General features: G+C 39.6%; 1 protein-coding gene across 3 annotated transcripts in view; it reads right to left on the reverse strand.

The window, feature by feature from the left end:
• The window catches only part of SRP72 (signal recognition particle 72), a 33,234-nt gene extending 14,051 nt beyond the window's left edge, over positions 1–19,183 (reverse strand). For 2 of the 3 annotated variants that reach the window (XM_059670427.1, XM_059670445.1), the window contains exons 1-12: positions 19,023–19,183; positions 16,365–16,485; positions 14,095–14,218; positions 12,640–12,783; positions 12,449–12,560; positions 9,103–9,134; positions 7,748–7,872; positions 7,603–7,660; positions 5,287–5,418; positions 4,341–4,469; positions 3,494–3,566; positions 1,881–1,945 (exon numbers count right to left, since the gene is read on the reverse strand). In XM_059670427.1, the coding sequence (XP_059526410.1) occupies positions 1,881–1,945; positions 3,494–3,566; positions 4,341–4,469; positions 5,287–5,418; positions 7,603–7,660; positions 7,748–7,872; positions 9,103–9,134; positions 12,449–12,560; positions 12,640–12,783; positions 14,095–14,218; positions 16,365–16,485; positions 19,023–19,140 (1,233 nt within the window). In that variant the 5' untranslated portion in view covers positions 19,141–19,183. The remainder of the gene's footprint in view (positions 1–1,880; positions 1,946–3,493; positions 3,567–4,340; positions 4,470–5,286; positions 5,419–7,602; positions 7,661–7,747; positions 7,873–9,102; positions 9,135–12,448; positions 12,561–12,639; positions 12,784–14,094; positions 14,219–16,364; positions 16,486–19,022) is intronic. The other variant, XM_059670435.1, reaches the window with a different exon arrangement.
• Positions 19,184–24,381: the final 5,198 nt, after the last annotated feature.

The raw sequence follows: 24,381 nt of genomic DNA on the forward strand, positions 1-24,381 counted from the left end.
TCATTAAAAAAAATAAAACCACCTGGCCAGTGTGGCTCAGTGGTTGAGTCAACCTAGGAACTAAGAGGTCACGGGTTTTTTTTTTTAAATATATTTTATTGATTTTTTACAGAGAGGAAGGGAGAGGGATAGAGTTAGAAACATCGATGAGAGAGAAACACCAATCAGCTGCCTCCTGCACAATCCCCACTGGGGATGTGCCCGCAACCAAGGTACATTGCCCTTGACGGGAATCGAACCTGGGACCCTTGAGTCTGCAGGCGGACGCTCTATCCACTGAGCCAAACCGGTTAGGGCAGAGGTCACGGTATGATTCCAGGTCAGGCACATGCCCAAGTTGCAGGCTCAATTCCCAGAAGGGGGCATGCAGGAGGCAGCCAATTGATGATGTTTCTCTTTCATTGATGTTTCTCTCTATCCCTCTCCCTTCCTCAATCTCTAAAATCAAAACATATTTAAAAATAATAAATCTATTATATGCAAACTGATGTATTTTAGGAAATATAGCTATATATTCCAAAAAAGAAAAAATAGTAAAAGATTGAGACTGTTTTACATTTTACATTATATATGCATGTTAATAAAGGTACAGTAACACCTAGAGAACACACACAGAATGTATTAATGTCCAAACATGAATAGGAACACCATAATCAATCCAAAATAAGAGAGTCAGAGGGAAATAATCAGAAAATCATAGGTAATTTTGAAAGTTCAAAATAAGATATTTGAACTTATTTCTATTATATCAATAATCACTACAAAGGTAAATAATTATCTAGGTAAAAGCAAAAAATCATCAAAAAGGATTTAAAAATAAATCCTAGTTAGTTATATGCTATTTAAAAGAGGCAGCTAAAGCCTGGCCAGTGTGGCTCAGAGGTTGAGTGTCAACCTATGAACCAGGATATCGAGGTTCGATTCCTGGTCAGGGCACATGCCTGGCTTGTGTGCTCGATCCCCAGTGGAAAGCATGCATGAGGCAGCCAATCAATGATATTCTCTCATCACTGATATTTCTCTCTCACTCTCCCTCTTCCTTCCTCTCTCTGAAATCAATTAAAAAAAAACATAAAGGTATTAAAAGAGGCATGTAAGGCATGTGGGGGAAAAAAGGATTTTTAAAAAACCAAAAGATAGAAATAAACCAAGTAACTACCAGCCAAAATAAAGTCAGAATAGCAGTGTCAATATCAGACAAAATAAACTAAAACAAAAAGCATTTCTAACAACAAAGGGTTACTTCATGATAAAAGGTTAGATTCAACAGGACAATATGAAAACTATAATTGTGCATACACCTAATAGACTAAAAATATATATAGCAAAAATTGGCAGAACTTTAAAGAAAAACTGAAAATTTTGCCTTCATACTGGGAGATTTTTACCATAACCTTATTCAGTAATTGACAGATGGGTAACGACAACAAATTCCAATTCAAAAAACTCCATTCCTTTACTCTACTTCAGCAACTCATCCCATGATAACTCTGAGTCTGGTCAACACACTGAACCACCTCCTCCTGAAATCTTTTTTTAAAATATATTTTTATTGATTTCAGAGAGGAAGGGAGAGGGAGAGGGAGAGAAACATCGATGATCAAAGAGAATGATTGATTAGCTACCTCCTGCACGCCCCACACTGGGGATCAAGTTCACAACCAGACATGTGCCCTGACCAGGAATAGAACCCTGACCTCCTGGTTCATGAGGAGACACTCAACCACTGAGCCACGCCAGCCGGGCTACCGTTATTATTTTAACTATTATATATATAGAAATAGGCAGAAATTAATTGAATACAAAAAACATCAAACATACCAATGGACTATTAATTCCATTACTTTTTCAGTTGTATGAGATTTTAGTTATAAACTCACCATGCCTGGTTTATGCTTTAATTCCTCTATGCTTCTCAAGATTAGACATGCTTTGGAAATATTACCTTAAGAAATGAAAGACAAGATCAGCCATCACAATGAAGAAAGCATATTATGAAAAGAAAAAAAAAAGACAAGAAATTTAAGAGTCATGTTTTATAACATTTCTAAATACTCAAGCTTTGGAATCTTGAGAATAATGTACTCTATTCATTTTACAAATAAAAAAATTGAGTCTTAGGCCTTGAAATATGTTACTATAGATATGAGTGCAATGGAAACTTTCCTAAGGTGTTAAAATTCTGACTTTCTACTCACTGCAAACCTAAATAACTAAAGCCTTTAAAAACAAAACAAAAACCACTGACAGGCATTCTCTCTCAGTAATTTTAGTATGATCATCTTTGCAAAAATAAAACCACCCTGGGGGAGAGATCAACCAAAGGACTTGTATGCATGCATATAAGCATAACCAATGGACACAGACACCAGGGGGGTGAGGGCATGGGCGGGGAGGGGGCTTGGGGGGCAAGGAGAGGATAAGGATGTATATGTAATACCTTAATCAATGAAGAAAAATTAAAAAAATAAAACTGAATGAGGAAAGAAGATAAAGAAGAGAGCAAGAAAAAGAGAGAGAGGTGGGAAAAGGAAAATGAAACCAAAAGGTAAGCAAATCTGAGAATAAGGTAACAGGGAGACTAGCAGTGTTTCTCAACCTTGTTTTCATTAGTACCCACTACGGAGTCTTTTTACACATTTCCCCCCTAATTGCCAACTAACTTCCTCACCCTCTACCCATAAAATTTTCACTTTAGCCATCATAAAATCTAATATCCAAATCAATTATCATCCCCACTGAGAATGCATACTGTACACCAGAGCTGTCTGATAAAATTTTCTGTGATGATGGAAACATCCTATATATTATTCTGTCCAACTAGTCACACGTGGCTACGAAACTTCTGAAATGTGGCTAGCACAACTGAGAAACTGAATTTTAAATTTCATTTAATTTTAACTTAAAAGAGCTACATGCATATAGGGGCAACCAAATATGGTCAATACAGCTCTAGATAATCACTCAAGGTTGGTTCAAAATTATGAACAAAAACACTAACAGTTTTCTGTAAGAACCAAAAATATCAAGTTTTCATTAAATTTACTTGCTTCTCTCCCCCAAAGATATGAGTTGTAAAGCATAAATAAAGCATAAAGGCCTAAGCTAAAAAATTCTGAGAACTAGGATGGCAAAGTAACCCTTATTTCATGCAAATACTACCAAGTGCCAGATATAAGCATTTCTATACACCACATACCCAGGAAATTTGAGTCACGTATGGTCTTTCAGAACAGAGAAATCCTTTGCTTCTACAGACTTTCAAGGCATAGACTGAGAACCATCCTGACAATTTAGTAATCACCCAAGAAAAGGCCAATTAACTCACTAAGTCTCTTGGAGCTCACACCATCTAGCTTCATGTTTGAAACAATAATTATGCTTCACCATTATGCAAAAATTTTAAACGCATAGTCAACTACTTCAGAATCATTCCAAACATATATTTCCATTAAAACTATTATTTTAGTCATGACGAAATCATCATTACTACCTTGGGAAATTTTCAGTTGTGCCATGGTCAGCTTAATTTCAGCTGCATTTTCTGGATGCTGATCTGAAAATTCCTAAACATTTTTTAATTGGGGGGAAAAAAAATCACATTTTATTTATACAACTCACCGCACACATTCCAATTACTTATCTTAGCTACATAAAAATTTAAATCTAGTTTCAAAATATTAAACTTCTTGGTTTAAAGTCCAACTTTTATTTTGGAAAAATTTTACCCGACACCCACTGTGCTTTAAAATTATGCTCTGAAAATAAGAGCAATAATGTCAAGTTTCCAGAGAGTCACTAAAATAAATAATAATTAAGAATACTACATAATATTTTTTAAGATACTCAAATAAATGATACCTCCTTACTGGGTCCCTGGCTAGACAACTTTGCCCCTCAGGATGGTCCTAATTTTACCCTGTCCAACTTTCCAATGTATTCTACCCTCAGGAAATTAAAAAATAATCTAACAGCTGACAAAAAACTAAGGATCTCTATAATTATTGGAGGTTAGATTGGGACTTACTGGAGAATACGTTATTGAAAAAGGGTTCAAGCATGTTCTGGTATTATAAGCCTAAAACAAACCCTTAACTAGTTAAATAGATCTAAAAATAAAAACATTCTTTAGGGTTTATGACAAACATATACTAATGCAAATGTATATAAAGCAAAGCTGTAGTCCAAGAATTAACTAAAGTGTCACAAGAATTAACTAAAGTGTCTAGAAGTATATTACCTATTAGTTTACCCATATTTACAAGCTTTTATACATAATGAAAATGAAACAAGGCTGCAACTATCCGACACCTCATTAAAAATTCAAGTATTTCCTTTACCTGAAGCAGCTCTATAGCTTTTATGTGCTGCTTTTCACGACAGAACTGTGCAGCTTGGATTAACACAGGCAGGAGACGCTCAGGGCTTTGGGACTGTAAACTGGAAGATATTTTTCGGCACTGTTCTGCCTAAAAAACAATATTTGCCCCCCCCCCCCCAAATAAGCTGGTTAATGAAATTAAACATTAAGTGAGTTACCAAAAAGAAAAAAAGGATGTAGGAAGGGGAAAGGAAATCAGCTGAAATAAAACAGTAAAAAACTGCCTAGGGTGAGAGAAGTGGTTTATAGTATCTATTCTCAATTTTTTCTTATAAGGAAAAGGTTTCCATTTACTGAATTTAAACTATGAATTTTAAAAGCAATTAGGAAAGGATGAGTTATTAAACATTAATTTGGATGCTTAAATTCCAGAATTTTGTTTTAAAAAATACATCAAGTATAAGCCTTTGTTTCAAAACAACAAAATAGTATTTATTTCTTGCTAAAGTATTTTAGAATAATTTAACTCAGTTCTAAATAATAAAAATGTTACTGCTTCTCACTCTCACTGAAAAACTCTGCTCTAGAAAAGTATGAAATCGTAATTGAATTAGAATTAATGCATGTGAGGGTTAGAACTGATATCCTTAACATTTATAACTTGATTTATTTTGCATGATTATTTTACTTTAATTCAGAGAGATTAGAAATAAGATATTGACAAAATTATCTCATTTACAGGAGTGAACATTATTTTCTTCCTCTTAAAAGCTACCAACAGCACACTTTTACAAAGAATTGGGCAAATTACTTGTTTAACCAATAAAATCTATTATAGATGACATTCTGAAGAACACATGGGTTTAAGACACACATAAATAGATTGCACTGATAAATATCCATTATGCCTAGTTACCATACTCTAAAAGGTTTAGCCAGGGGAACCAGAAATCTGTTCAACCTACCTGATTTGTGTACATAGCAAGTAAAGCTTTGTTAAATTCTATAGCTTGCAGCTGTTTCTTGGAAAGCTTAAACTCTACTCCTTCTGCATTGGTTAATTTCACCTTCTTCTTGGAGTCAAAGACATTTTGGTCCTGACAAAGAAAAGGTCATCCATCATTAATAGCAATCTCAGACTTCCAACTTTTTTAAGGCTCCAAGGCCTTATTCCACTTTCATTTAGTTATTTTATACTAGAGGCCTGGTGTACGAAATTCGTACACGGGTAGGGTCCCTAGGCCTGGCGGGTGATCAGGGCCGATGGGGCCTTCCGGCTGCTGACGGGACTTCCTTCCAGCTGCCAGCCAGGGCCATCCTTTATTCTGCGCCGCCCCCCGGTGGTCAGGGTATATCGTGGCGAGCTATCAAACTCATGGTATCCCAAATTCCGAGGGGACACTTTGCATATTAGGCTTTTGTATATATAGATAGGTTAAAAACAAGAGAGCTTGGAAGATAATACATCTGCCTCGTTGGGGTGCCAATGCTCCTAAGATACATATAAATTTGTTTTGGGTTCTTGCTTTTTTTTTGTTTTATATTTCCTCTAGTACATGCTTGTTTTGAGCTTTTTTAATGTTTTAATTGATTTTTAGAGAAAGGAAAGGGAGAGAGAGATAGAAGCATCAACCAGCTGCTTCTTGCATGCCCCCTATTGGGGATGGAGCCTGAAACCTGGGCATGTGCCCTGAGTGGAATCAAATCAGTGACCTCTTGGTGCATGGGATGACACTCAACCACCGAACCACACTGGCCGGGCTGCTTTGAGTTTTTTGAAGAAAAGTACACAGGGGTAACACAAATCTTGCAGCAGAAATTAGGACTACAATATTATCTAAATATACAAGTTCTACAAATTATGCCCTTTAGAATTCAGATGACAAATGATGAAAGTAACTCATTCCTCTTTGAAATACTGTCATGTGTAAGCAAATTATTAAAATTCAGAAATATATTCACACCTCTCTTGAACTCATTTTAACAAAAAATACTAATGTAACATAGCTATTGTTTTCTCTTTTCTTAAAGTCCTCTCACCTGGGCAGAGGTACAAAGAAGCTGAATTTCTGTGTGGAGCAAACACAATGTTATCTGCCTAAAGAAAGTCATACTTTTCCAGGAAGGAAGATAATTAAGACACACTCCATCCTAAGAAGGACAAGCTGAGCATCAGAGTGTCTACTATGTGCACAGTATTCTAGTTTTGCTAAATGATATAGTTATTTGCAAATAATTGATACCGTGCTTTTTAAGCTAGGTCTTCTAGCAGTTTAAAGACTAAAAGGAGGCAAAGAAGAAATCTAAAATAAATTCTACTTTTTCTGAATGTGAAGCTCCAAACCTATGAAATTATTTTAATGTACAGCAAGAAAATGGCTTTCATATAAATCAGTCCTCAAAAAAACGTATTTCTAGTTGGTCTTCCTATAACACTACTTTAATACTTTATCATGCCTGCCACTGCCAGATTTCTCTTAAACTTTGCTATCATGGCACTTATTATTCAACATTTTAATTTTCAAGGCCTCCCACCTTGATATCATTCACTCTAACCGATTCTTTTTTACGAACTAGCCAGTACATATATATGTATGTACATACATACAAGAGGAGAGAGGTACCATGAAGGGCTAGAAGGAGCAAGCACTGGAATCAGAGACTAGAATCTGAATCCAAGTTCTACCTCTTACTAGCTGTGATCTTATACAAATTATTTAACTCCTTTCAGCCTCAGATTATACTCCTATAAAATGGAAATACTTATTGCCACATAAAACAATAATTGAGGATAAAATAAGATGGCACTTGAAAAAAAATCACACAGCATATCAAAAACCCCCACAAATGTTACTGTTTTTTTCCATTAACCTGAATTTCAAATCTCCCCCAAAATAAAAGCCACTGGAAAGAAAAATATTCTCTACAGAAAACTCTGAGACTCACTAGATTAAAGTATCATATAAAACATGCATACATACAGTACAAAAGTCCAAACATTTTACTTTTCTAACAAACAGAGATTCTCCATATTATTATAAACTAAGAAAATAGTAAGATTTTAAAGTCCAGGATCTGTAACTACAAAAAAGTTTTATTACTTGAATATACTTTGCATAATCATCATCATTATGAGTTAAGTAACTCACTATTGTGATTTGCTGTAATTTCGGACTCTGTCATAGAAAAAACAACAACAACCTACTTATCCTAGAACAAAGCCAGGTAATATGCTTTCAGCTTAAAATATAAGTGTAGGAATAGGCATGCATATTTCCTACCTTGTTAATGGTAATGATGTTATTTGCAATCACAGCTAGCAATCCCACATCTGTTGGCCTGTGAACAATAAGCAAGTCAAAAAGGAACAAACCTTTAAAAAGAAACCTCCTCCCCTATAAAAGACACTTCATTTTAATAACTCACTTTAGTTTTATTATCTGATTGTAAAGTTGCAGAGCCTCCTCTGTACGACCCTGAAGCTGCAGAATATAGGCCATCTGCCCGTGAATGATGGCCAGTTCTGCCTGTGGGTCTTCCTCAGTCCCATCCTAAGCAGAAGAAGAAACGTTTTTCCCCCTGTAAATTCTCCAAATTGCTCCACATATTTACTAAGTGACCCAAACATTCAAAAGGTACAAAATCCTAAGTAAGACATAGGAATTTTCCCTTAGATTCAGTTTTTTAAAATTTAGGAATTGCCACCGAGAGGAAAGTTTACAAAATCCTAACTAATTATCACCATATAAAGAACTTCAAAAGCAGAAACTAATTCTGTATTTAAAGCAGCAGCTCTCTTAACTGACACTCCAGATCAATCCATATTCTCCATTCCTCTGGAAAAGTTGACTGATGATGCTTACATAAAATAATGCTCAATGCCCTGACCGGTTTGCTCAGTGGATAGAGTGTCGGCCTGCGGACTGAAGGATGCCAGGTTCGATTCCGGTCAAGGGCATGTACCTTGGTTGCGGGCACATCCCCAATGGGGGGTGTGCAGGAGGCAGCTGATGGATGTTTCTTTCTCTCTATCCCTCTCCCTTCTTCTCTGTAAAAAATCAATAAAATGTATTTTTTTAAAAAAATAATAATGCTCAAGGGTAGGGGGCTGTTCTTTTTTACCACACCCAGCACTCCTGCTCTCACCTGGTGAATGTATGCTGACTAGTGGTCAGATGTGTTTGCTTCTAATCCCATTATGCCAGTTATGTTAGATAAGCAAGTGGTAAAACTTAATTATCATAAGAGAGAACTATGAGTGTGAAAAGAGATTCATTTCAATAAAAACTATGTTGAATGCTCAGAAGTATTTGATAAAAGTGGGTTCCTAAAGAAAATTATTGTCTAATTAGACATGAGCCAGAAAACTAAGACAGTGAAAAAGTTAACATTTACAAGGACTATAACGAAATTACTTCACAATTGTCTTTAGTGTTGCATTTAAAAAACAAAACTGGAAATGGAATCATGAATGCTGGATTATGTAAGATATATGCACAAAATTCCTATGAATAGACCCAGACTCAAAGACTTGAGCCCTATATTTAAATAGCAGAATTATTTTATATTTATGTGAATTTAAAATAAAACAACTTTTGTATTGTCATTTCTCACCCTAAGAGATGCCTTCAAATAATTGATCAAGAGGTTTTCTATTGTGATTCCTATTCAATGAATCACCATCTATTCAAAAAAGTCAATCAATACTATAACAAAGCCCCCTAAAATTTATATTAGTCAGAAGTGTAAAATTTTGGGTTTAACAACAGTGGAATACTTACAGAATCTTCTGATAATGAACGGCGGCAAAGATCTACAGGAAAAAATAGTTTTAAAATTAACAGTGCTGGGTAACTCCCATTCCTCTCACCATTCTAAAGAGCAAGAAGATATCAAGATAATTTTAATAAGTTAATTTGAAATTTATCATTAGCATCAACTATAACAGATATTAGTCCCTTATTATACTAGCTCTTGGACACTTTTCATTCATTTGTAATCTCTATGTTTAAAAAATCACTTAAAGGGTATTAAAATATTACTATTGATTACAAAAAATCAATTTCAGAAAAGTATAAAGACAATAATCCCACCACCCAAAGATAATAACTATTAGCATTTTAGTTATTGGTTTTTTTTTTTAATGTAAACGTACAGCTGCGTTTCAAAATGAAAGTGGGATAGTCTACACAATATTTTGAAATCTTCCCCCATTTAATATACTATGGACATCTTTATATTATAATAAATATAGGTCCACATTTTTATTATTTTTAACATTATAATTTTTTAAAAATTTCTTAAAGTATTACATTATAGTTTTTAATGACTACATGGTGATCTCTTTGGGTGTTACAGTAAGACCTAACCAGTGCTCTAATAGAACAGAAACCCAAGATGACTATAAATTTTTTTCTTAGAATGTCTCTTCAAATAGTATTCATGAGGGCGTTGGTGGTATAGTATAGCTGCCTTCCAAATAGTATTCATACAGATACATATATGAACTTATCTAATTATTTCCTTAAGATAAATTTCTAGAAATAAAATTCTTGGATCAAAGGATATGCAAACTTTAAAATGAGTTACGACCAGACATAAGTTTTCTAATACATCATTTTCTTTTTCTAATTAAAAGTTTCAATGAAACTAGACCACCTTCTCACACCATATACAAGAATAAACTCAAAATGGATTAAAGACTTAAAGCGTTAGATTTGAAAGCATAAAAATCCTAGAAGAAAACATAGGCAGTAAAATCTCGAGACATTTTTCATAGCAATATTTTTCCTGGTATATCTCCTTAAGCAAGGGAAATAAAAGAAAAAATAAACAAATGGGACTACATCAAACTAAAGTTTTTGCACAGCAAAAGAATCCATCAACAAAATGAAAAGACAACCCACTGAACGGGAGAACATATTCACCAATGATACATCTGATAAGGGGTTAAAACCCAAAATTTATAATGAACTTACAAAACTCAATGCCAAAAAAACCTAAACAATCCAATTAAAAAATGGGCAAAGGACCTGAATAGACAGTTCTCCAAAGAGGACACAGACATATGAAAAGATGTTCAAGGTCCCTAGTCATCAGAAAAATGCAAATTAAAACCATAATGAAATATCACCTCACACCTGTCAGAATGGCTATCATCAATAAATCAACAACCAAATGTTGGCAAAGATGTGAAGAAAAGAGAACCTTCATGCATTGCTGGTAGGAATGTAGATCAGTGCAGTCACTGTGGAAAGCAGTATGGAGTTACCTCAAAAAAATAAAAAATTCCACTTCTGGGAATATAGCCAAAGAAATCCAAAACACTAATTTCAAAGAATACATGCACCCCTATGCTCACTGCAGCATTATTCACAATAGTCAAGATTTGAAAGCAGCCCAAGTGCCCATGAGTAGAAGAGTGGATAAAAAAGCTGTAGTACATTTACACAATGGAACACTACTCAGCCATAAAGAAAAGAAGTCTTACCCTTTCAATAGCATGGGTGGACCTGGAGAACATTATGCTAAGTGAAATAAGCCATCAGAAAAAGACAAGTACCATGATTTCACTCATATGTGGTGGAATCTAATGAACAAAACGAACTATCAAGCAACAAAGAGACACACCCATGGACAGATAGCAGGCTAACAGCTACTGGGGGTGGGAGTGGGACTTTGGGAAAAGGTTGAGGGATTGAAAAAAAGAAGAAGAAAAACTCATGGACATAGACAACAGTGTGGGGATTGCTGGGGAAAGAAGGATTGAAGAAGGGTATGGGGCATTAACTGGTAATTATAAAAGGAGGCTTGACTTGATGTGGTGAACACACAATACAGTGTAGAGATGATTGTGCACAATCATCTCTACATGTGCACCCGAAACCTGTATAATTTTGTTAATCACTGTCACTCCAATATTCAATAAAAAGGAAAACAAATAAATTTCAAAACACATGGAATATTAAAAATAAATAAAATAATAAAGTGTGTGAAGTTTAAAAAACATCTTTTAAAAAAGCTTCAACACGTAAATATTGTATATGGAAACATACTACATGAAGTGAAAATGTGCTTGGCCGAAACCGGTTTGGCTCAGTGGATGGAGCGTCGGCCTGCGGACTGAGGGGTCCCAGGTTCGGTTCCGGTCGGGGGCATGTGCCTGGGTTGCGGGGTGTGCAGGAGGCAGCTGGTTGATGTTTCTCTCTCATTGATGTTTCTGACACTCTATCTCTCTCCCTTCCTCTCGGTAAAAAATCAATAAAATATAAAAAAAAAAAAAAAAGAAAAAAAAAAAAAAAGAAAATGTGCTTGAATAGTTTTATCAATGTATATAGTGTGTGTGCATATATACACACATAAGGCACACCATATTATTATTATACTTGATATACTTGAGTACCTGTTTAATAACAATAATAACTAATATTTACTGAATGCTTATATTATACTAGACCCAGTGCACGAAATTCGTGCACTCGGCGGGGGGAAGGGTCCCTCAGCCCGGCTTGCGCCCTCTCGCAGTCTGGGAGCCCTCGGGGGTATCTGACTGACGGGGGATGCCCGACTGACATAGGCCATCAGTTGGACATCCTTAGCGCTGCTGTGGAGGCGGGAGAGGTTCCCGCTACTGCCGCTGCATTCGCCAGCCGTGAGCCCAGCATCTGGCTGAGCGCTCCCCTGTGGGAACGCACTGACCACCAGGGGGCAGCTCCTGTGTTGAGCGTCTGCCCCTGGTGGTCAATGTGCATCAAAGCGACTAGTCGTTCCGCCGCTTGGTCTATTTGCATATTAGCCTTTTATTATATAGGAGGATGCCATGTACTAATTTAAGTGCTTGACATTAATTAACTCAATTTATATTTAACATGCACAGTAACTTGTCTAAAAACCTCTTCCTCAAAATTCGTATTTTAAGATTCAGTGTGGTTGAAAATGAACAACTAATATGAATTATGAATTAGATAGAAACAGAGAGGAGATATTCTCAAAAACCTAAGAGAAAAAGCTAGAACTTTGAGAAATTCCCACCTGAAAAACGTCAAGAAAGTCAAGTGCAGTTTTTGTAAATACTTTGCAAAGTTGTATGTGCATTACAATTATACATGATTTTAATAAATTTCCAACCTTCAGCTTTTTGTAGGATTTTCATTGCCTGACTCAGTTGGCCTTGTCCTATCAGTGCACATGCAGCATTGTAGCAGAGTTCATGTGTGCCTTCTTGGAGGCCCAAGTTCTCCTGTCATAGAACAAAATACCAATCAAACACTAGACAGGAATATCATTTCATGGCTGTGTGGGGACTCAGGGATACCTACTGGAACCACTTTTTCCCAATTGCTTTGAGCTGCAACAACTGCTGAAAGGTTTGTTTTTCTCTCCTCATCATAATCATCTTGGGAGTTTCGGACGAGATCTCTATACACAGCTAAGCATTCATCATAGCGTTCTAGCCGGTATAACTGAAGAGACAAATAACAAGTAAAAAATCAGAGGAGAAGAGAAATATAGTGTTATGTCTCTAACACTATACAAACCCTTTTTGAAACCACTAAGAAGGAAAACGAATTCAGCATAACACCAGCAATCAACCATTTTTCCTTTATAATTTTCCATTTAGCTCCACATGCTACTAGTTCTTCCAAAAAGTTACTTGTATTGTATTTCTATTACACTGCAGATTTGCAGGAATTATTCAGCTAGAAACAGTCATTGTAGTTGCCTCTTCTTGAGGTTAGGTAAATGCCTAAGTGGGGTCTGAAAGAAAACCTTTCTGTAATAGAAATCACCATTACCTAAGTCTGACTTATAATGAAAAAAATTTCCCACAACACAGAGCAACTACTAAACTCCAATAAACAGGAACAAAATTAGATGTTAACAAAAGGACTTAATATTTCCAGTTCACTGTATTTAATCTTCATTTTTCTCTTTCCCAGAAGCCAGCAATCGTATAGGATAGTATGACGTACACACAACATGATTCCTTCTTATTTCACTGAAGTTGTCCTAAAAGACCATTACTGTGAGTCAGTTAGTTCACTATATAAGACAGAGACTGGTGCCCTTTATCAGTCTCAAAGTGCGAGAATTTACCTTACATTGATCCAGCTTACCTTAAAGATTATTTTTACAATCCATGAACTTGCCCAAATCTTTTTTCAATCCATTTATATTTTTAAACTCATATTACCTCTTGGGAATAATACAGTCAATTCCGCATTATTTGTCCTAAATTGACATTTTAAAAATCTTTAAAGAGGGTTTTGTTCTAACATAACATTTCTATCATCTTATCATTAAAAGCCCTATTTTACATTAGGCTTAATTATATGTCTCAAAACATGTAAAAATAAGATATTTTAAAATAAGATATTTTCACGAACCAGCTGATTTATCATCATGATTTTATTTTAAACTTAAAATAGTTAAAAACTAGAATTACAATTTTTAAACTGCATAAGCATATAAGCTCCTTTCCAACTAAAAAGTCCAAATTTAAACAAACAAACAAAAAAAAAAAGGAAAAAAAAGTCCAAATTTCACAGGATAGTTCTTAACTTTAAATTACCCTGAGGAAATCACTTGTTCATAGAACATTATATATGCAACTTTCGCATGAAGACTAAGAAGAGGGAATATGTTGAAACCTTAAAAACTAGTTTGGTGGCAAGTTTCGTGGAGCATCAGGTTCCTCATCCGTACTCCTTGCTACAGGGAGAGTCATGCTCACTCAGGATGGTTGTCAACAGGTATTTAAAAACAGTAATTACCACTTGTCCATAAAGCTCCTTTAGTTTGTCTGTCTGCTGGTTGGCACTTTCTATTGTCTTCAAGGCATTCTCAATTCTGTTCAGCCTATACTCGCAATATGCCTTCTCAAAAGAAAGAGAGTTACTGAAAAGGAAAAAAAACAATATCTGATTATTAGCTCACATAGCGGAGCACTCACTATATGCTAGATATTGTTCTAAGTGCTTGATATATATTATTATTCAATTCCCATTAAAAAGAGATGAGGAAGCTGACAAAGGTTAGTGACTTATCTGAAAGTCAGACAGCTCATTAGTGGCAGAAAATATTATATCCATTTCCTTAGCCTTTCTTGCTTTCATGGATATTCTTATTAGAATTACTGGCCTTCTGAAATAAACATTTAAGAATGAAATAATGCATCAGCTAAATAATTGTCTCAGGTACACAGACAATCTGAACACTATTTTAAATTATTATAGAAGTTTCTTAAATCTATTTATCAAATAATAAGCCATAATGCTTTTAACTTGTTCAAGAAGTACATGATTAGTAAGAAAAAGTAGCTGGAAATCTTAAAGGAACATAGTATTTGTATCCAAACTGGTAAACACACAACAACAAATACACTACTAAGCATACATAGACCTAAAACTTCATCTACACTAATGTGACACCTGAAACTAGAGTGGACTATAGTGGATGAAATGCATTTTGAAATTTCATCCATAACGGATAAGGAAAAATATGTATAAAAGCAATATCCTTTTACTTACTTGCCTAACAAAAATTATTTCAAAATTTCTCCACCTCACAAAATGGTCAAAACTCAAAATACTGAATTTCAACATAAACATATTTACTAGAAGAAAGCAGTGCTCCTTTATTTCCCCTTTATTTTTAATAGTTTAAAATAAGTTTTCAATCTGTAATACATGTATTTGGCTCTAATAAAAAAAAAAAGGTATACACTAAGAGGTTTTACTCCCACTGCTTTACAAATCTACCCTGTTCCTCCTCGCCTCCTACAAGTGACTATTTTGTTTGTTTGATTTTTTTTTTTAATTGATTTTTTACAGAGAGGAAGGGAGAGAGATAGAGAGTCAGAAACATCGATGAGAGAGAAACATCGATCAGCTGCCTCCTGCACATCTCCCACTGGGGATGTGCCCGCAACCCAGGTACATGCCCTTGACCGGAATCGAACCTGGGACCCTTCAGTCCGCAGGCCGACGCTCTATCCACTGAGCCAAACCGGTTTCGGCTTGTTTGTTTGATTTTTTGTTTTTTTTTTTGTTGTTAATCCTCGCCCAAGAATATTTTTCCATTGATTTTTAGAGAGAATGGAAGAAAGAGGGAAAAACAGAGAGAAACATCAATGTGAGACCAGGGAGGAGCCTGCAAAAACAAGGACTTGCCCTAGATCGGAATCCAACCTGGACCCTTTGGTCCACAGGCCTACACTCTACCCACTGAGCCAAATCGGCTAGGGCTACAAGTGACTATTTTTACACATTGTTTCTCTAGCTAGTGTTTGTTTTGGCACATATAGAAAAATACACATATAAATCCTAATATCCTCCTTTTCTTATACAATAGGAAGTATACTATATACTGCTCTGCACTTTATAAACCAGAATCTTTAATTAAAGAAATATGCTGCAAACTTCACTTCAATACACATTTCTTTTGGGCTTATACACAACTATTAAAAAAAATAAAATTAGAGTAACAATTCAGAATATAAGTTCACATTTCATGAAAAGATAAATGAGTTAAATAAGTGAAAAATATTCACAATAATGAAAATACTACCAGTCTCAAGACTGCTGACAGTGAAAGATCTTGGCCTACGATCAAACTCACCTAAACAATTCCCAAAGGAGGTAGGCACAGAAGTCCAGCTAAAACCATCCCAGAGACCTCTACTTATAATACTGCCCTACCACACGTCTGCCCTCTCTGCCCCCTTTTTTTAAAAAAAAAAAATTAAACTTTCTGCTAAGTTGTTCTCCCTATGTCCTCTGTTACATTTGTGCTCCACATCCCTCCACAATTTACCTCCTTCTTAGTGGTTCTAAGGAAAGATGGAGCAAAGAAAAGGCTCAGCAAGGCAGTAAAGAACAAAGTTACTATTACTCCATCCAGTTTCACAGACACAACTGGGAATTAACAGAAAAAAAGAAATAAACAGGTAAAAAAAAATCACTGAATAGTGATCAAATAAATAAATGCAGCTATGGTAAAACTGTTTCTAATAACTGTACAAGCAACCAACTGAATCACTTACTTGGCTAACACTTTGGTATGAGAACTGATGATGTTCAAGGCTTCCTTGAAACTCCCATTCTGGATAAGGCATACCACTTTACAGTGTAGGGCAGTTACATCATCCTTGTTGACCTGCAGTACTACGGAACAATTTAGGAAAAGAATATTTAAATCTATTCCTTTTCACATTTTTACTAATTTTTCCCACTCCCTGCCTCAGGAAATTGCATTTCCAATTTTATTGCAGCAAAAATGATTTGTCACACATTTTTTTTAAAAGAGGGAATCTTCATTTTTAACTTAAGAAGTGATAAAAGAAGAGTTACAAAGAAGCAAGGAAAAAGCTGTTTTGTACGACTTTTTCATCTTGGGATGCATGCTACATCCTACATATTTCATTACTTTACAGGAAAGAAGAAAACTCATGTAGAATTTGGAAACAAATTTAGTTTTGAGTACAAGATTGTCATTAGATGCCTTGAGGTCTCGGGCAAGTCATCTAACTACAAATCTAAATCTTCTGATCTGCAAGACGAGTATGAAAGCATTACCTATTTCACAAGGTTATCAAGAAGATGAAATGAGAGTATTTTGACGATATTTATAAGCTGTAAAGTATACAAATGCAATTTATCTTGCTGGCAATAAGTTTCAAAAGGACATTCAGAATTTCCCTTTTCACCTAAGATGACCAAAGAGAAGTATAAGGAAGGAGTCAGGTAGCCAAGTTTCAATGCTAAACACCTGTTCATTGTCAAAATGACTAGGATCACTCCCCTTACCCCTGGGCAAGTGCAAGAACCCAGCTAAGAGTTAAAGGCTTTTGCCATTGAAGAAAATATATACTGTATAGGATAACAAAATGAGAGCTGCTGATTAAATAGTTCCTATATGGGGAAATAAGGACACATATGTAATACCTTAATCAATAAAGAAATTAAAATAAAAAATAATAAAAAAGAGTTCCTGCCCTAACCGGTTTGGCTCAGTGGATAGAGCGTCAACCTGTGGACTCAAGGGTCCCAGGTTCGATTCTGGTCAAGGGCATGTACCTTGGTTGCGGGCACATCCCCATTGGGGGTGTGCAGGAGGCGGCTGATCGATGTTTCTCTCTCATCGATGTTTCTAACTCTCTATCCCTCTCCCTTCCTCTCTGTAAAAACATCAATAAAATATATTTTTTTATTTTTATTTATTTTTTTAAAATATATTTTATTGATTTTTTACAGAGAGGAAGGGAGAGAGATAGAGAGCTAGAAACATCGATGAGAGAGAAACATCGATCAGCTGCCTCCTGCACATCTCCTACTGGGGATGTGCCCCCAACCCAGGTACATGCCCTTGATCGGAATCGAACCTGGGACCTTTCAGTCCACAGGCCGATGCTCTATCCACTGAGCCAAACCGGTTTTGGCAATAAAATATCTATTTTTAAAAATAGGTCTTATAACTTACTACATTATGACTGAGCAGCATTGGCTACAGGCCTAGCCAAAAGCTAATCTTAATTCAAAACAAGTTTAGGAATCAAATAATTATAATTGGCATCTATTTCCCTCAATGAGGGAAATCACCAAAAAAAAAAAAAAATGTATTGTGAGCACAATCACTTCTTTTCACATTAAAAACCAACAACAGGCTGGTGAAAAGTATTGATACAACCTTGTATTGTACTTACATACCTTGTACGTCATTACTGCTTTAAATAGCAAACTCTGTCCTGTTAATTCCATTTCCAAATCTACCAAATATAGGCGGCATCTTCCATGAAGAATTTAGCACGACAGAGAGCATTAAAAAAGCACAGCCATGTTACAGTTCAGTACAGTGGGGCCTTGACTTACGAGTGTCCCGACTAACGAGTTTTTTGAGATACCAGCTGTCTCTCGGCCGATTTTTCGCATGGAGTGGATAGAGTAATTTGAGTTAACCAGCTCCTTAACGAGCTCGGTCCCCGAAGGAATTAAACTCCTAAGTCAAGGCCCCACTGCAGTAAAGGACAGGAGAACATAATGAATAAACTTCACACCGAAGCAGTTTATCGGAAATTATCAGTTATGGGACACACAAGAAAAACCCAGACAGGCCAGATGTTCCTTCGGACGTGATTTCAACTGCCAGTGCTTTCGCAGGCATTTTCCGGGCTAACCACACGGGGAGAGCGGCTGCGGGGCCGGGGCCTGGCGTACACATCAGCCCGTCCCGCTCCGGTCCACGCAGCTGCCGCCTCTCCGGTACGTGTCACAGGCAGGTTCCTCCCCGCGGAGGCCCCAGGGAACGAGCTCCCCCGGCAACAGCACTGTCCCGATCGCCCCGTGAAATGGGCGAAGGGAAGGTAATGGGGGGTATTTGCGACATCAGGAGTGAAAACAGGCGTCCCAGGAGAGAACAGTTTGGATGAGGCGCTGGCAGCAGCGGTCTCTTTAAATCCCTCCCTCGCTTCCCGAGGGGTGTCAAGAGGGAAGTACACGTGGCTCTAAACACCCCCAAACCCAGGGCTGGTTTCTGGCAGCCGGAGCCGCGACCCCACGCCACCGCGGGCACCCGGGGTTCGAGCCCCGCACTGGCGGCTGGGTCTTCCCGCTCCCGCGTCTGCTCAGAGGTGGTCGCGCGCGCCGGAAGGAGCCCGCATCCTTCCGCCGGCCCGGCCCGCCCCAGCGCCCGCCCTGACACTTACTTTTGTTGACGGTCTTGAGAGCGCGCGTGAAGTCACCATTCTGGCCATAACGGTTCACTTCGCTCCAGAGCGCAGGCACCGAAACCCCCCCGGCGCCGCCGCCGCCGCCACTCGCCATCTTGGAGGAAACGCGGGCGGGACGGGATGACCTCTGCCCCGGAAAAGGATCTCGGAGGCGGCCAGCGGGGGAGGAAGCCAGTGGTTGCTAAGCGGCCAGAGTCGGAAGCGCCTGTATCCGAGTCAGCGTCAGAGACGTATCTTACTCGGTAGTTGCTAGAAATTCGTGGATAAAGTGGGTACACCTTTCCTGAGTGAGGCAGGAGCCGTGGGACCCCGGGAGCGGGTTGAGAACAGGTTACCAGACAGGTTCGGCTCAGAGCACCGTGCATTCCGGCGTGGCCGCTGCGTGCGGAGCCGTGTCCTGGTACCCCCATGCCGGAGCTGGGCAGCGATCTATGGAAGATAAATAAAAGGTCTATGGGGCATGAGTGGGGGGTGGGGGGTGGGGGATAAGGACACATATGTAATACCTTAATCAATAAAGAAATTTAGCCCCAACCAGTTTGGCTCAGTGGATAGAGTCTGCCTGCGGACTGAAAGGTCCCAGGTTCGATTCCGGTCAAGGGCATGTACCTTGGTTGTGGGCACATCCCCAGTAGGAGATGTGCAGGAGGCAGCTGGTCGATGTTTCTAACTCTCTATCCCTCTCCCTTCCTCTCTGTAAAAAGTCAATAAAATATATTTTTAAAAAATTTTTAAAAAGGCCTATGGGGGTGGTAACATACCAACTAGAAACCATAAAGAGTCGTTTGAAAGAGAGACGGTTTCTTGCTGCTTGAGAGTATTTCATAGGGGAATTGACATTTGGAGGGGGTTTTGAAAGATAATAGGAAAACCTGGGGTTGGTTCTGAGTAAAGTTTCCGCAGAGAAGGGAATATGGGCAGAGGCACAGAAGAAAGGAATCTCCCAGCGCTGAGCACATGTGGTGGAACCCTTTGGCTGCCCTTTGGGCTCCAGCTTAGGAGCAGTCCGGTGACAATGTCGGGTTAGTTCCTGGCTCTAAGACTCACGAGAGCAAGCATGTCAAACTCAAAGGCTACCACAGGCCAAATAAACAAGGTTTAAGTTTATGTGGGCCACAAAAAAACAAAAGCTTCAATTTTCACAGAAACGTAGGTTTTGTTCCATAGAGACATGCTGAATAGAAAGGGGTGCAATAAATGAGTCATTGTTAACATAAAATAATAAAATATTTTAATAAAAATTAATGCTTTTTCTTGAACATTAATTTACCAGACGCTGAATAACTGCACAAATTAGTAAGTGTAACACAATAAACCTATTTTTCTTGTTCTCCGAAAGCGAAATATTTTCTGTTACACACACCAAACAAGTCAGTCCAAGACTAATGACGTGGCAATTGGCTGCTAAAATATTTGCTCCTAGTATTAGTGGAGAGAAATGGTGCACCTGCGCTTAAAGTGTGTGAGGGAGATGAATGCAACACGATTATAGTAATCATTCATTAGCGAAGGTTGTAGTTCATTATTAATAATTGTGTATAACAGGATATTGTAAAAATAAAGTTACGAAATTTTTATTAAAACGTTTCTTGCATACTGTTATATTGGCTGGCCGCAAAAAATATTTGTTGTGAGTTTGACATGCTTACACTAGAGACTGTGAACACGTTACTTAATTTATCAGAGGCCCAATTTTCCTGACGGCAAAATAGGGATAATATATAACTCTTCTGAGGAGAAAAGATAATTCATGCATCCTGGTATAGTCAGCACTCAAGCAACACAGAGACGAAGTTTAGGGGTTTTGTAAGATTAAATAATCAAGGTGTGTTTGAATGTCAGAACAGAGTTAAGGGGGGGTTAAGGGAGTTCTGGATAATGAAGCATAGTAATCCCTCCTTTGGAAAACTGCTGTTTGAACTACTCTGTTATTCTTAGACAGTCTCTTATTCTGTAGGTCAACTCTGCAATTTTTAGACTATAAAATAACTTTGTTTTTGTTTGAATAGAAAAGATGAACTTAACTGTCTGACCTTGCAAGCTAGCTATCTAAAGGGGCTGGTACACTGATACTGATATTAATTCGCGTATTTGCCAAGTGTTTGTTCATCCAAGGTTACAGGTGTCTGTATAGATATGATATGGTACTCAAAGTTACAAGTTGTCTGTATAGATATGACAGGTGTTTGATTAGATATGATATGTACTCAAGGTTACGAGCTGTCTTACACAAAGAACTAGAAGGAAATACTCCTTCCTGTGTTTGTTCAGAATCTGACAGAGGTAATCTGCTCTGAACCTCGCACAATAAAGATGATTCCTAACTAATTGGCTCATTAAGGCGTCTTGTCCAGTTCGCTGATTTGCGATACACCTTTCCTCCCTCCTTCCCTCCCTTCAGCTTTACTGAGCACCTGTCTGTGCCAGGCTTGGGAGTACTGAGGCAAAGCTAGCATCCCCAAGACCTCACTGCCTGGTGAGAGCATCACCAAGAACATGGCTGTGACTGGGATGGGTGGGTGCAAGGGACTCAGGGAAAATTCTCCAGTGGAGTTAAAGCTGGCTGGGACCTGAAGGATGAGGAAGGGCATTCCAGGTGGAGGGAATGTGCCAAGGCAGGGAGGCAGGAAAGAGCCCACCTGGTCTGGGAACTGTGGGAGGGCAATGGAGCCCAGGCCCAGGAAATCTGCTGGGTGAGGTTGGCGTCCCAGAACCCACTCCCTGGACCCTCTGCCTTCTTGACCTCTTTTGCTCCTGGCTAGGAAGAGGCCCCGGCCCAGCTGCACAAATGGATGCTTTCATATTGGAGAGGGAGTGAGGAAGGAGGGGCCAGTTGATGTGTTTTGGGATTGCTTCTCAGAAATCTGCCCTTCCTCCTCCTCCTCCCACACCATGGCAACCAGGAGGCAGCTGGGGAAGCCACCTATGAGCTGGGCTGAGTTGAAGGGGAGGTGGGTTGGGGGTAGGGGCCTCTGCTCCCCTCGCTCTGAGCCTCAGTCTTGGCATCTAGAATATGGGCATGGCAACCCAGTTGTGGCCTCCTGATAACCCAGGTGCTCCGGAAGCCCAGGCCCAGGTGAACTCCTTAGGGGAAGGCGGGGCTGGGGAGTGCGCTGCATCATCCTGCAGCTGGGGGCTGGGCAAGGCCGTGGGAGTCCCTGAGCCAGGTGGCCTGTGCTTCCCACTGCACTGTCACTGGAGAAGCCCCAGGGAGCAGGAGACAGGGCTGAGGCACAGACACAGGGATGGATCTTCCTGTGAGCCCCGCAGTGAGGTCTAGGGGGTCTCCCCTGCTGGAGCACATGGCTCAGCTGTTCCCAGAACCTGGTCAAAGCCCCAGAAGGAGGGTCTATTTCCTGAAGCTGCTGCTCTGATGACCACAGACTGGCCTGAAGCAACAGGAACAAGTGCTCTCCCCATCTGGGTGCCAGAATCTGAAATCAGGGCATCTAGGGCTGTGGTCCCTCGGAGGGCTCCAGGGCAGGGTCCTTCCTGCCTCATCAGCTTCTGGTGCTCCTGGCCCCATCCCTTCAATCTCCCCTCATTTTCACGTGGCCCCTCCTCCATCTTCAGGTGCCCCCTCCACTGTCCTAACATAACCCCACACTGTGTTCATGTGCCCATTGTACAGGTGAGGCTACTGCAGCACAGAGAGGGCAAGTGACTTCTTCAAGGGTACACAGCAGTAAAAGGGCAGAGCTAAAAATGGAACCCTGGGCTGCCCAGAGCCTTTCTCCTTTATGTGTGACCTCTGGGTAAGCAGCCCTTCACCCAGTGGCCATTTGCTCTGATGGGCTTCACTCTTCCCCTCACCCCCAGCAGACAGGAGTCCTATTATTGCACCAGTGCCCCTGGGCAGCTGCCCTTTGTCCCTCGGTCCTTCCCAGCTGATAACCTTGGCAGAATCCCACTGCAAATAGGCTGACTTCCCACATTGGCTGTGAGATGTGGCTCTGCCCCTGTGCCGCCTCGTCCAAGTCCCTCATGCCACCCCACCCTGGTGGCAGCATCTCTCAGCCCCTGAAGCCCCATTCAGAGCACAGCACCCTCAGCACTCCCCTGCAGCTCAGGGACCTGCTGAGCCCGTGCCCCGGCCTGTCACTGGTCTTCCAGGTCCTGCCTGCAGCCTCAGGGTCATCAAACCAGCCTGGGAGGGGCTGGTGAGTTGACCCCTTAGGTAGAGGGGTGCAGACACCAGCACTCTGCTCACTAACACTCCCCCACCTCCATCCCTCCCCATCTCCACCCCCTCAAGGCCCCAAGCACCCAGTCTGTGTTGACGTCCAGCTCCTGGAGGGCTTGGCCTTCGCAGTGTGGCCAAGAGGGGACCAGTCTGCACAGTGGCAGGCGGAACAGGCCTCCCAGGGCATTTGGCTGCCCACCTGGTCCCAAAGTCATCCTTGAGCCTCCCACTTACCCCTTCTAAAGGGTAACGTGGTGTGGTTTCCGCCCACCCCTGCTGCCTGCCTTGGGAAGCGGCAGAGGCTGTCGCCATCTGCTGGCCCATTCCTGTTACTGTAGTGTAGACGGTAAGAGTCATCCCTGCCGCCCAGCCAGGGTCCACCTGGAGCCAGCCCAGCCCATCCTTCCCATTTCACAGGTCAGAACCAGGGATCAGCGCTTCCCTCAGCTGGGATGGAGCAGAGCTGGACTGGGAATCAGGACGGTCTCTGCAGCTGATGTGTGTGGTCCCCATTCTCACGAACCCAGGAGGCTCCAGGGCCCTCTGTGCATTTGTAACTGGCTATGTCGCTGCATCACCCTGCAGAGAGGCTGAGAGTTATCGCCCCAGAGATCTCAAACGACAATCTTTTTAATTGTCCTCAACACAGAATATTAAGAGCACATAATTCCCCCATCTCAGGTAGCTAGGCAAAGCATATCAAAGCATATCAGATTATGAGGCAGTTTAAGGTAAACGAAGTGTAAAACTGTATTTTCTCCTTTGAAGTTTACAATCCAACAGAGAAAGAACTACTTGTAGCTACTGGAGCTAGCGGTCATTAAGGAATGTTTTGTGGAGTTAGTAAAAAAAAAGTTCTATTAACTAATGAATAGCTTTAATGACAGAAATGAGGACATTCTAAGAAGTAAAGATACCAAAAAGAGATAGTACAATAATTGAGAGCAATTAAGTTCCCTACTTAACCTACAGTCCTTGTGTAGACTTCAAGAGAACTGCACCATCAGTGGGATCGGTTGGTAACTTCAGTGTGTATACTTTTCTGGAGGGTAAAAAGCATATTTTCAAAGGAGTCAATGTTGCAAAAGAGATTTAAGGTATGTTGTAAGTTCTTGGACAAACTTCAAAAAGGTTGGGTTGAGAATGAAGTCC

Source organism: Myotis daubentonii, chromosome 1 (genome assembly GCF_963259705.1).
Source record: "Myotis daubentonii chromosome 1, mMyoDau2.1, whole genome shotgun sequence".
Lineage (NCBI taxonomy): Eukaryota > Metazoa > Chordata > Mammalia > Chiroptera > Vespertilionidae > Myotis > Myotis daubentonii.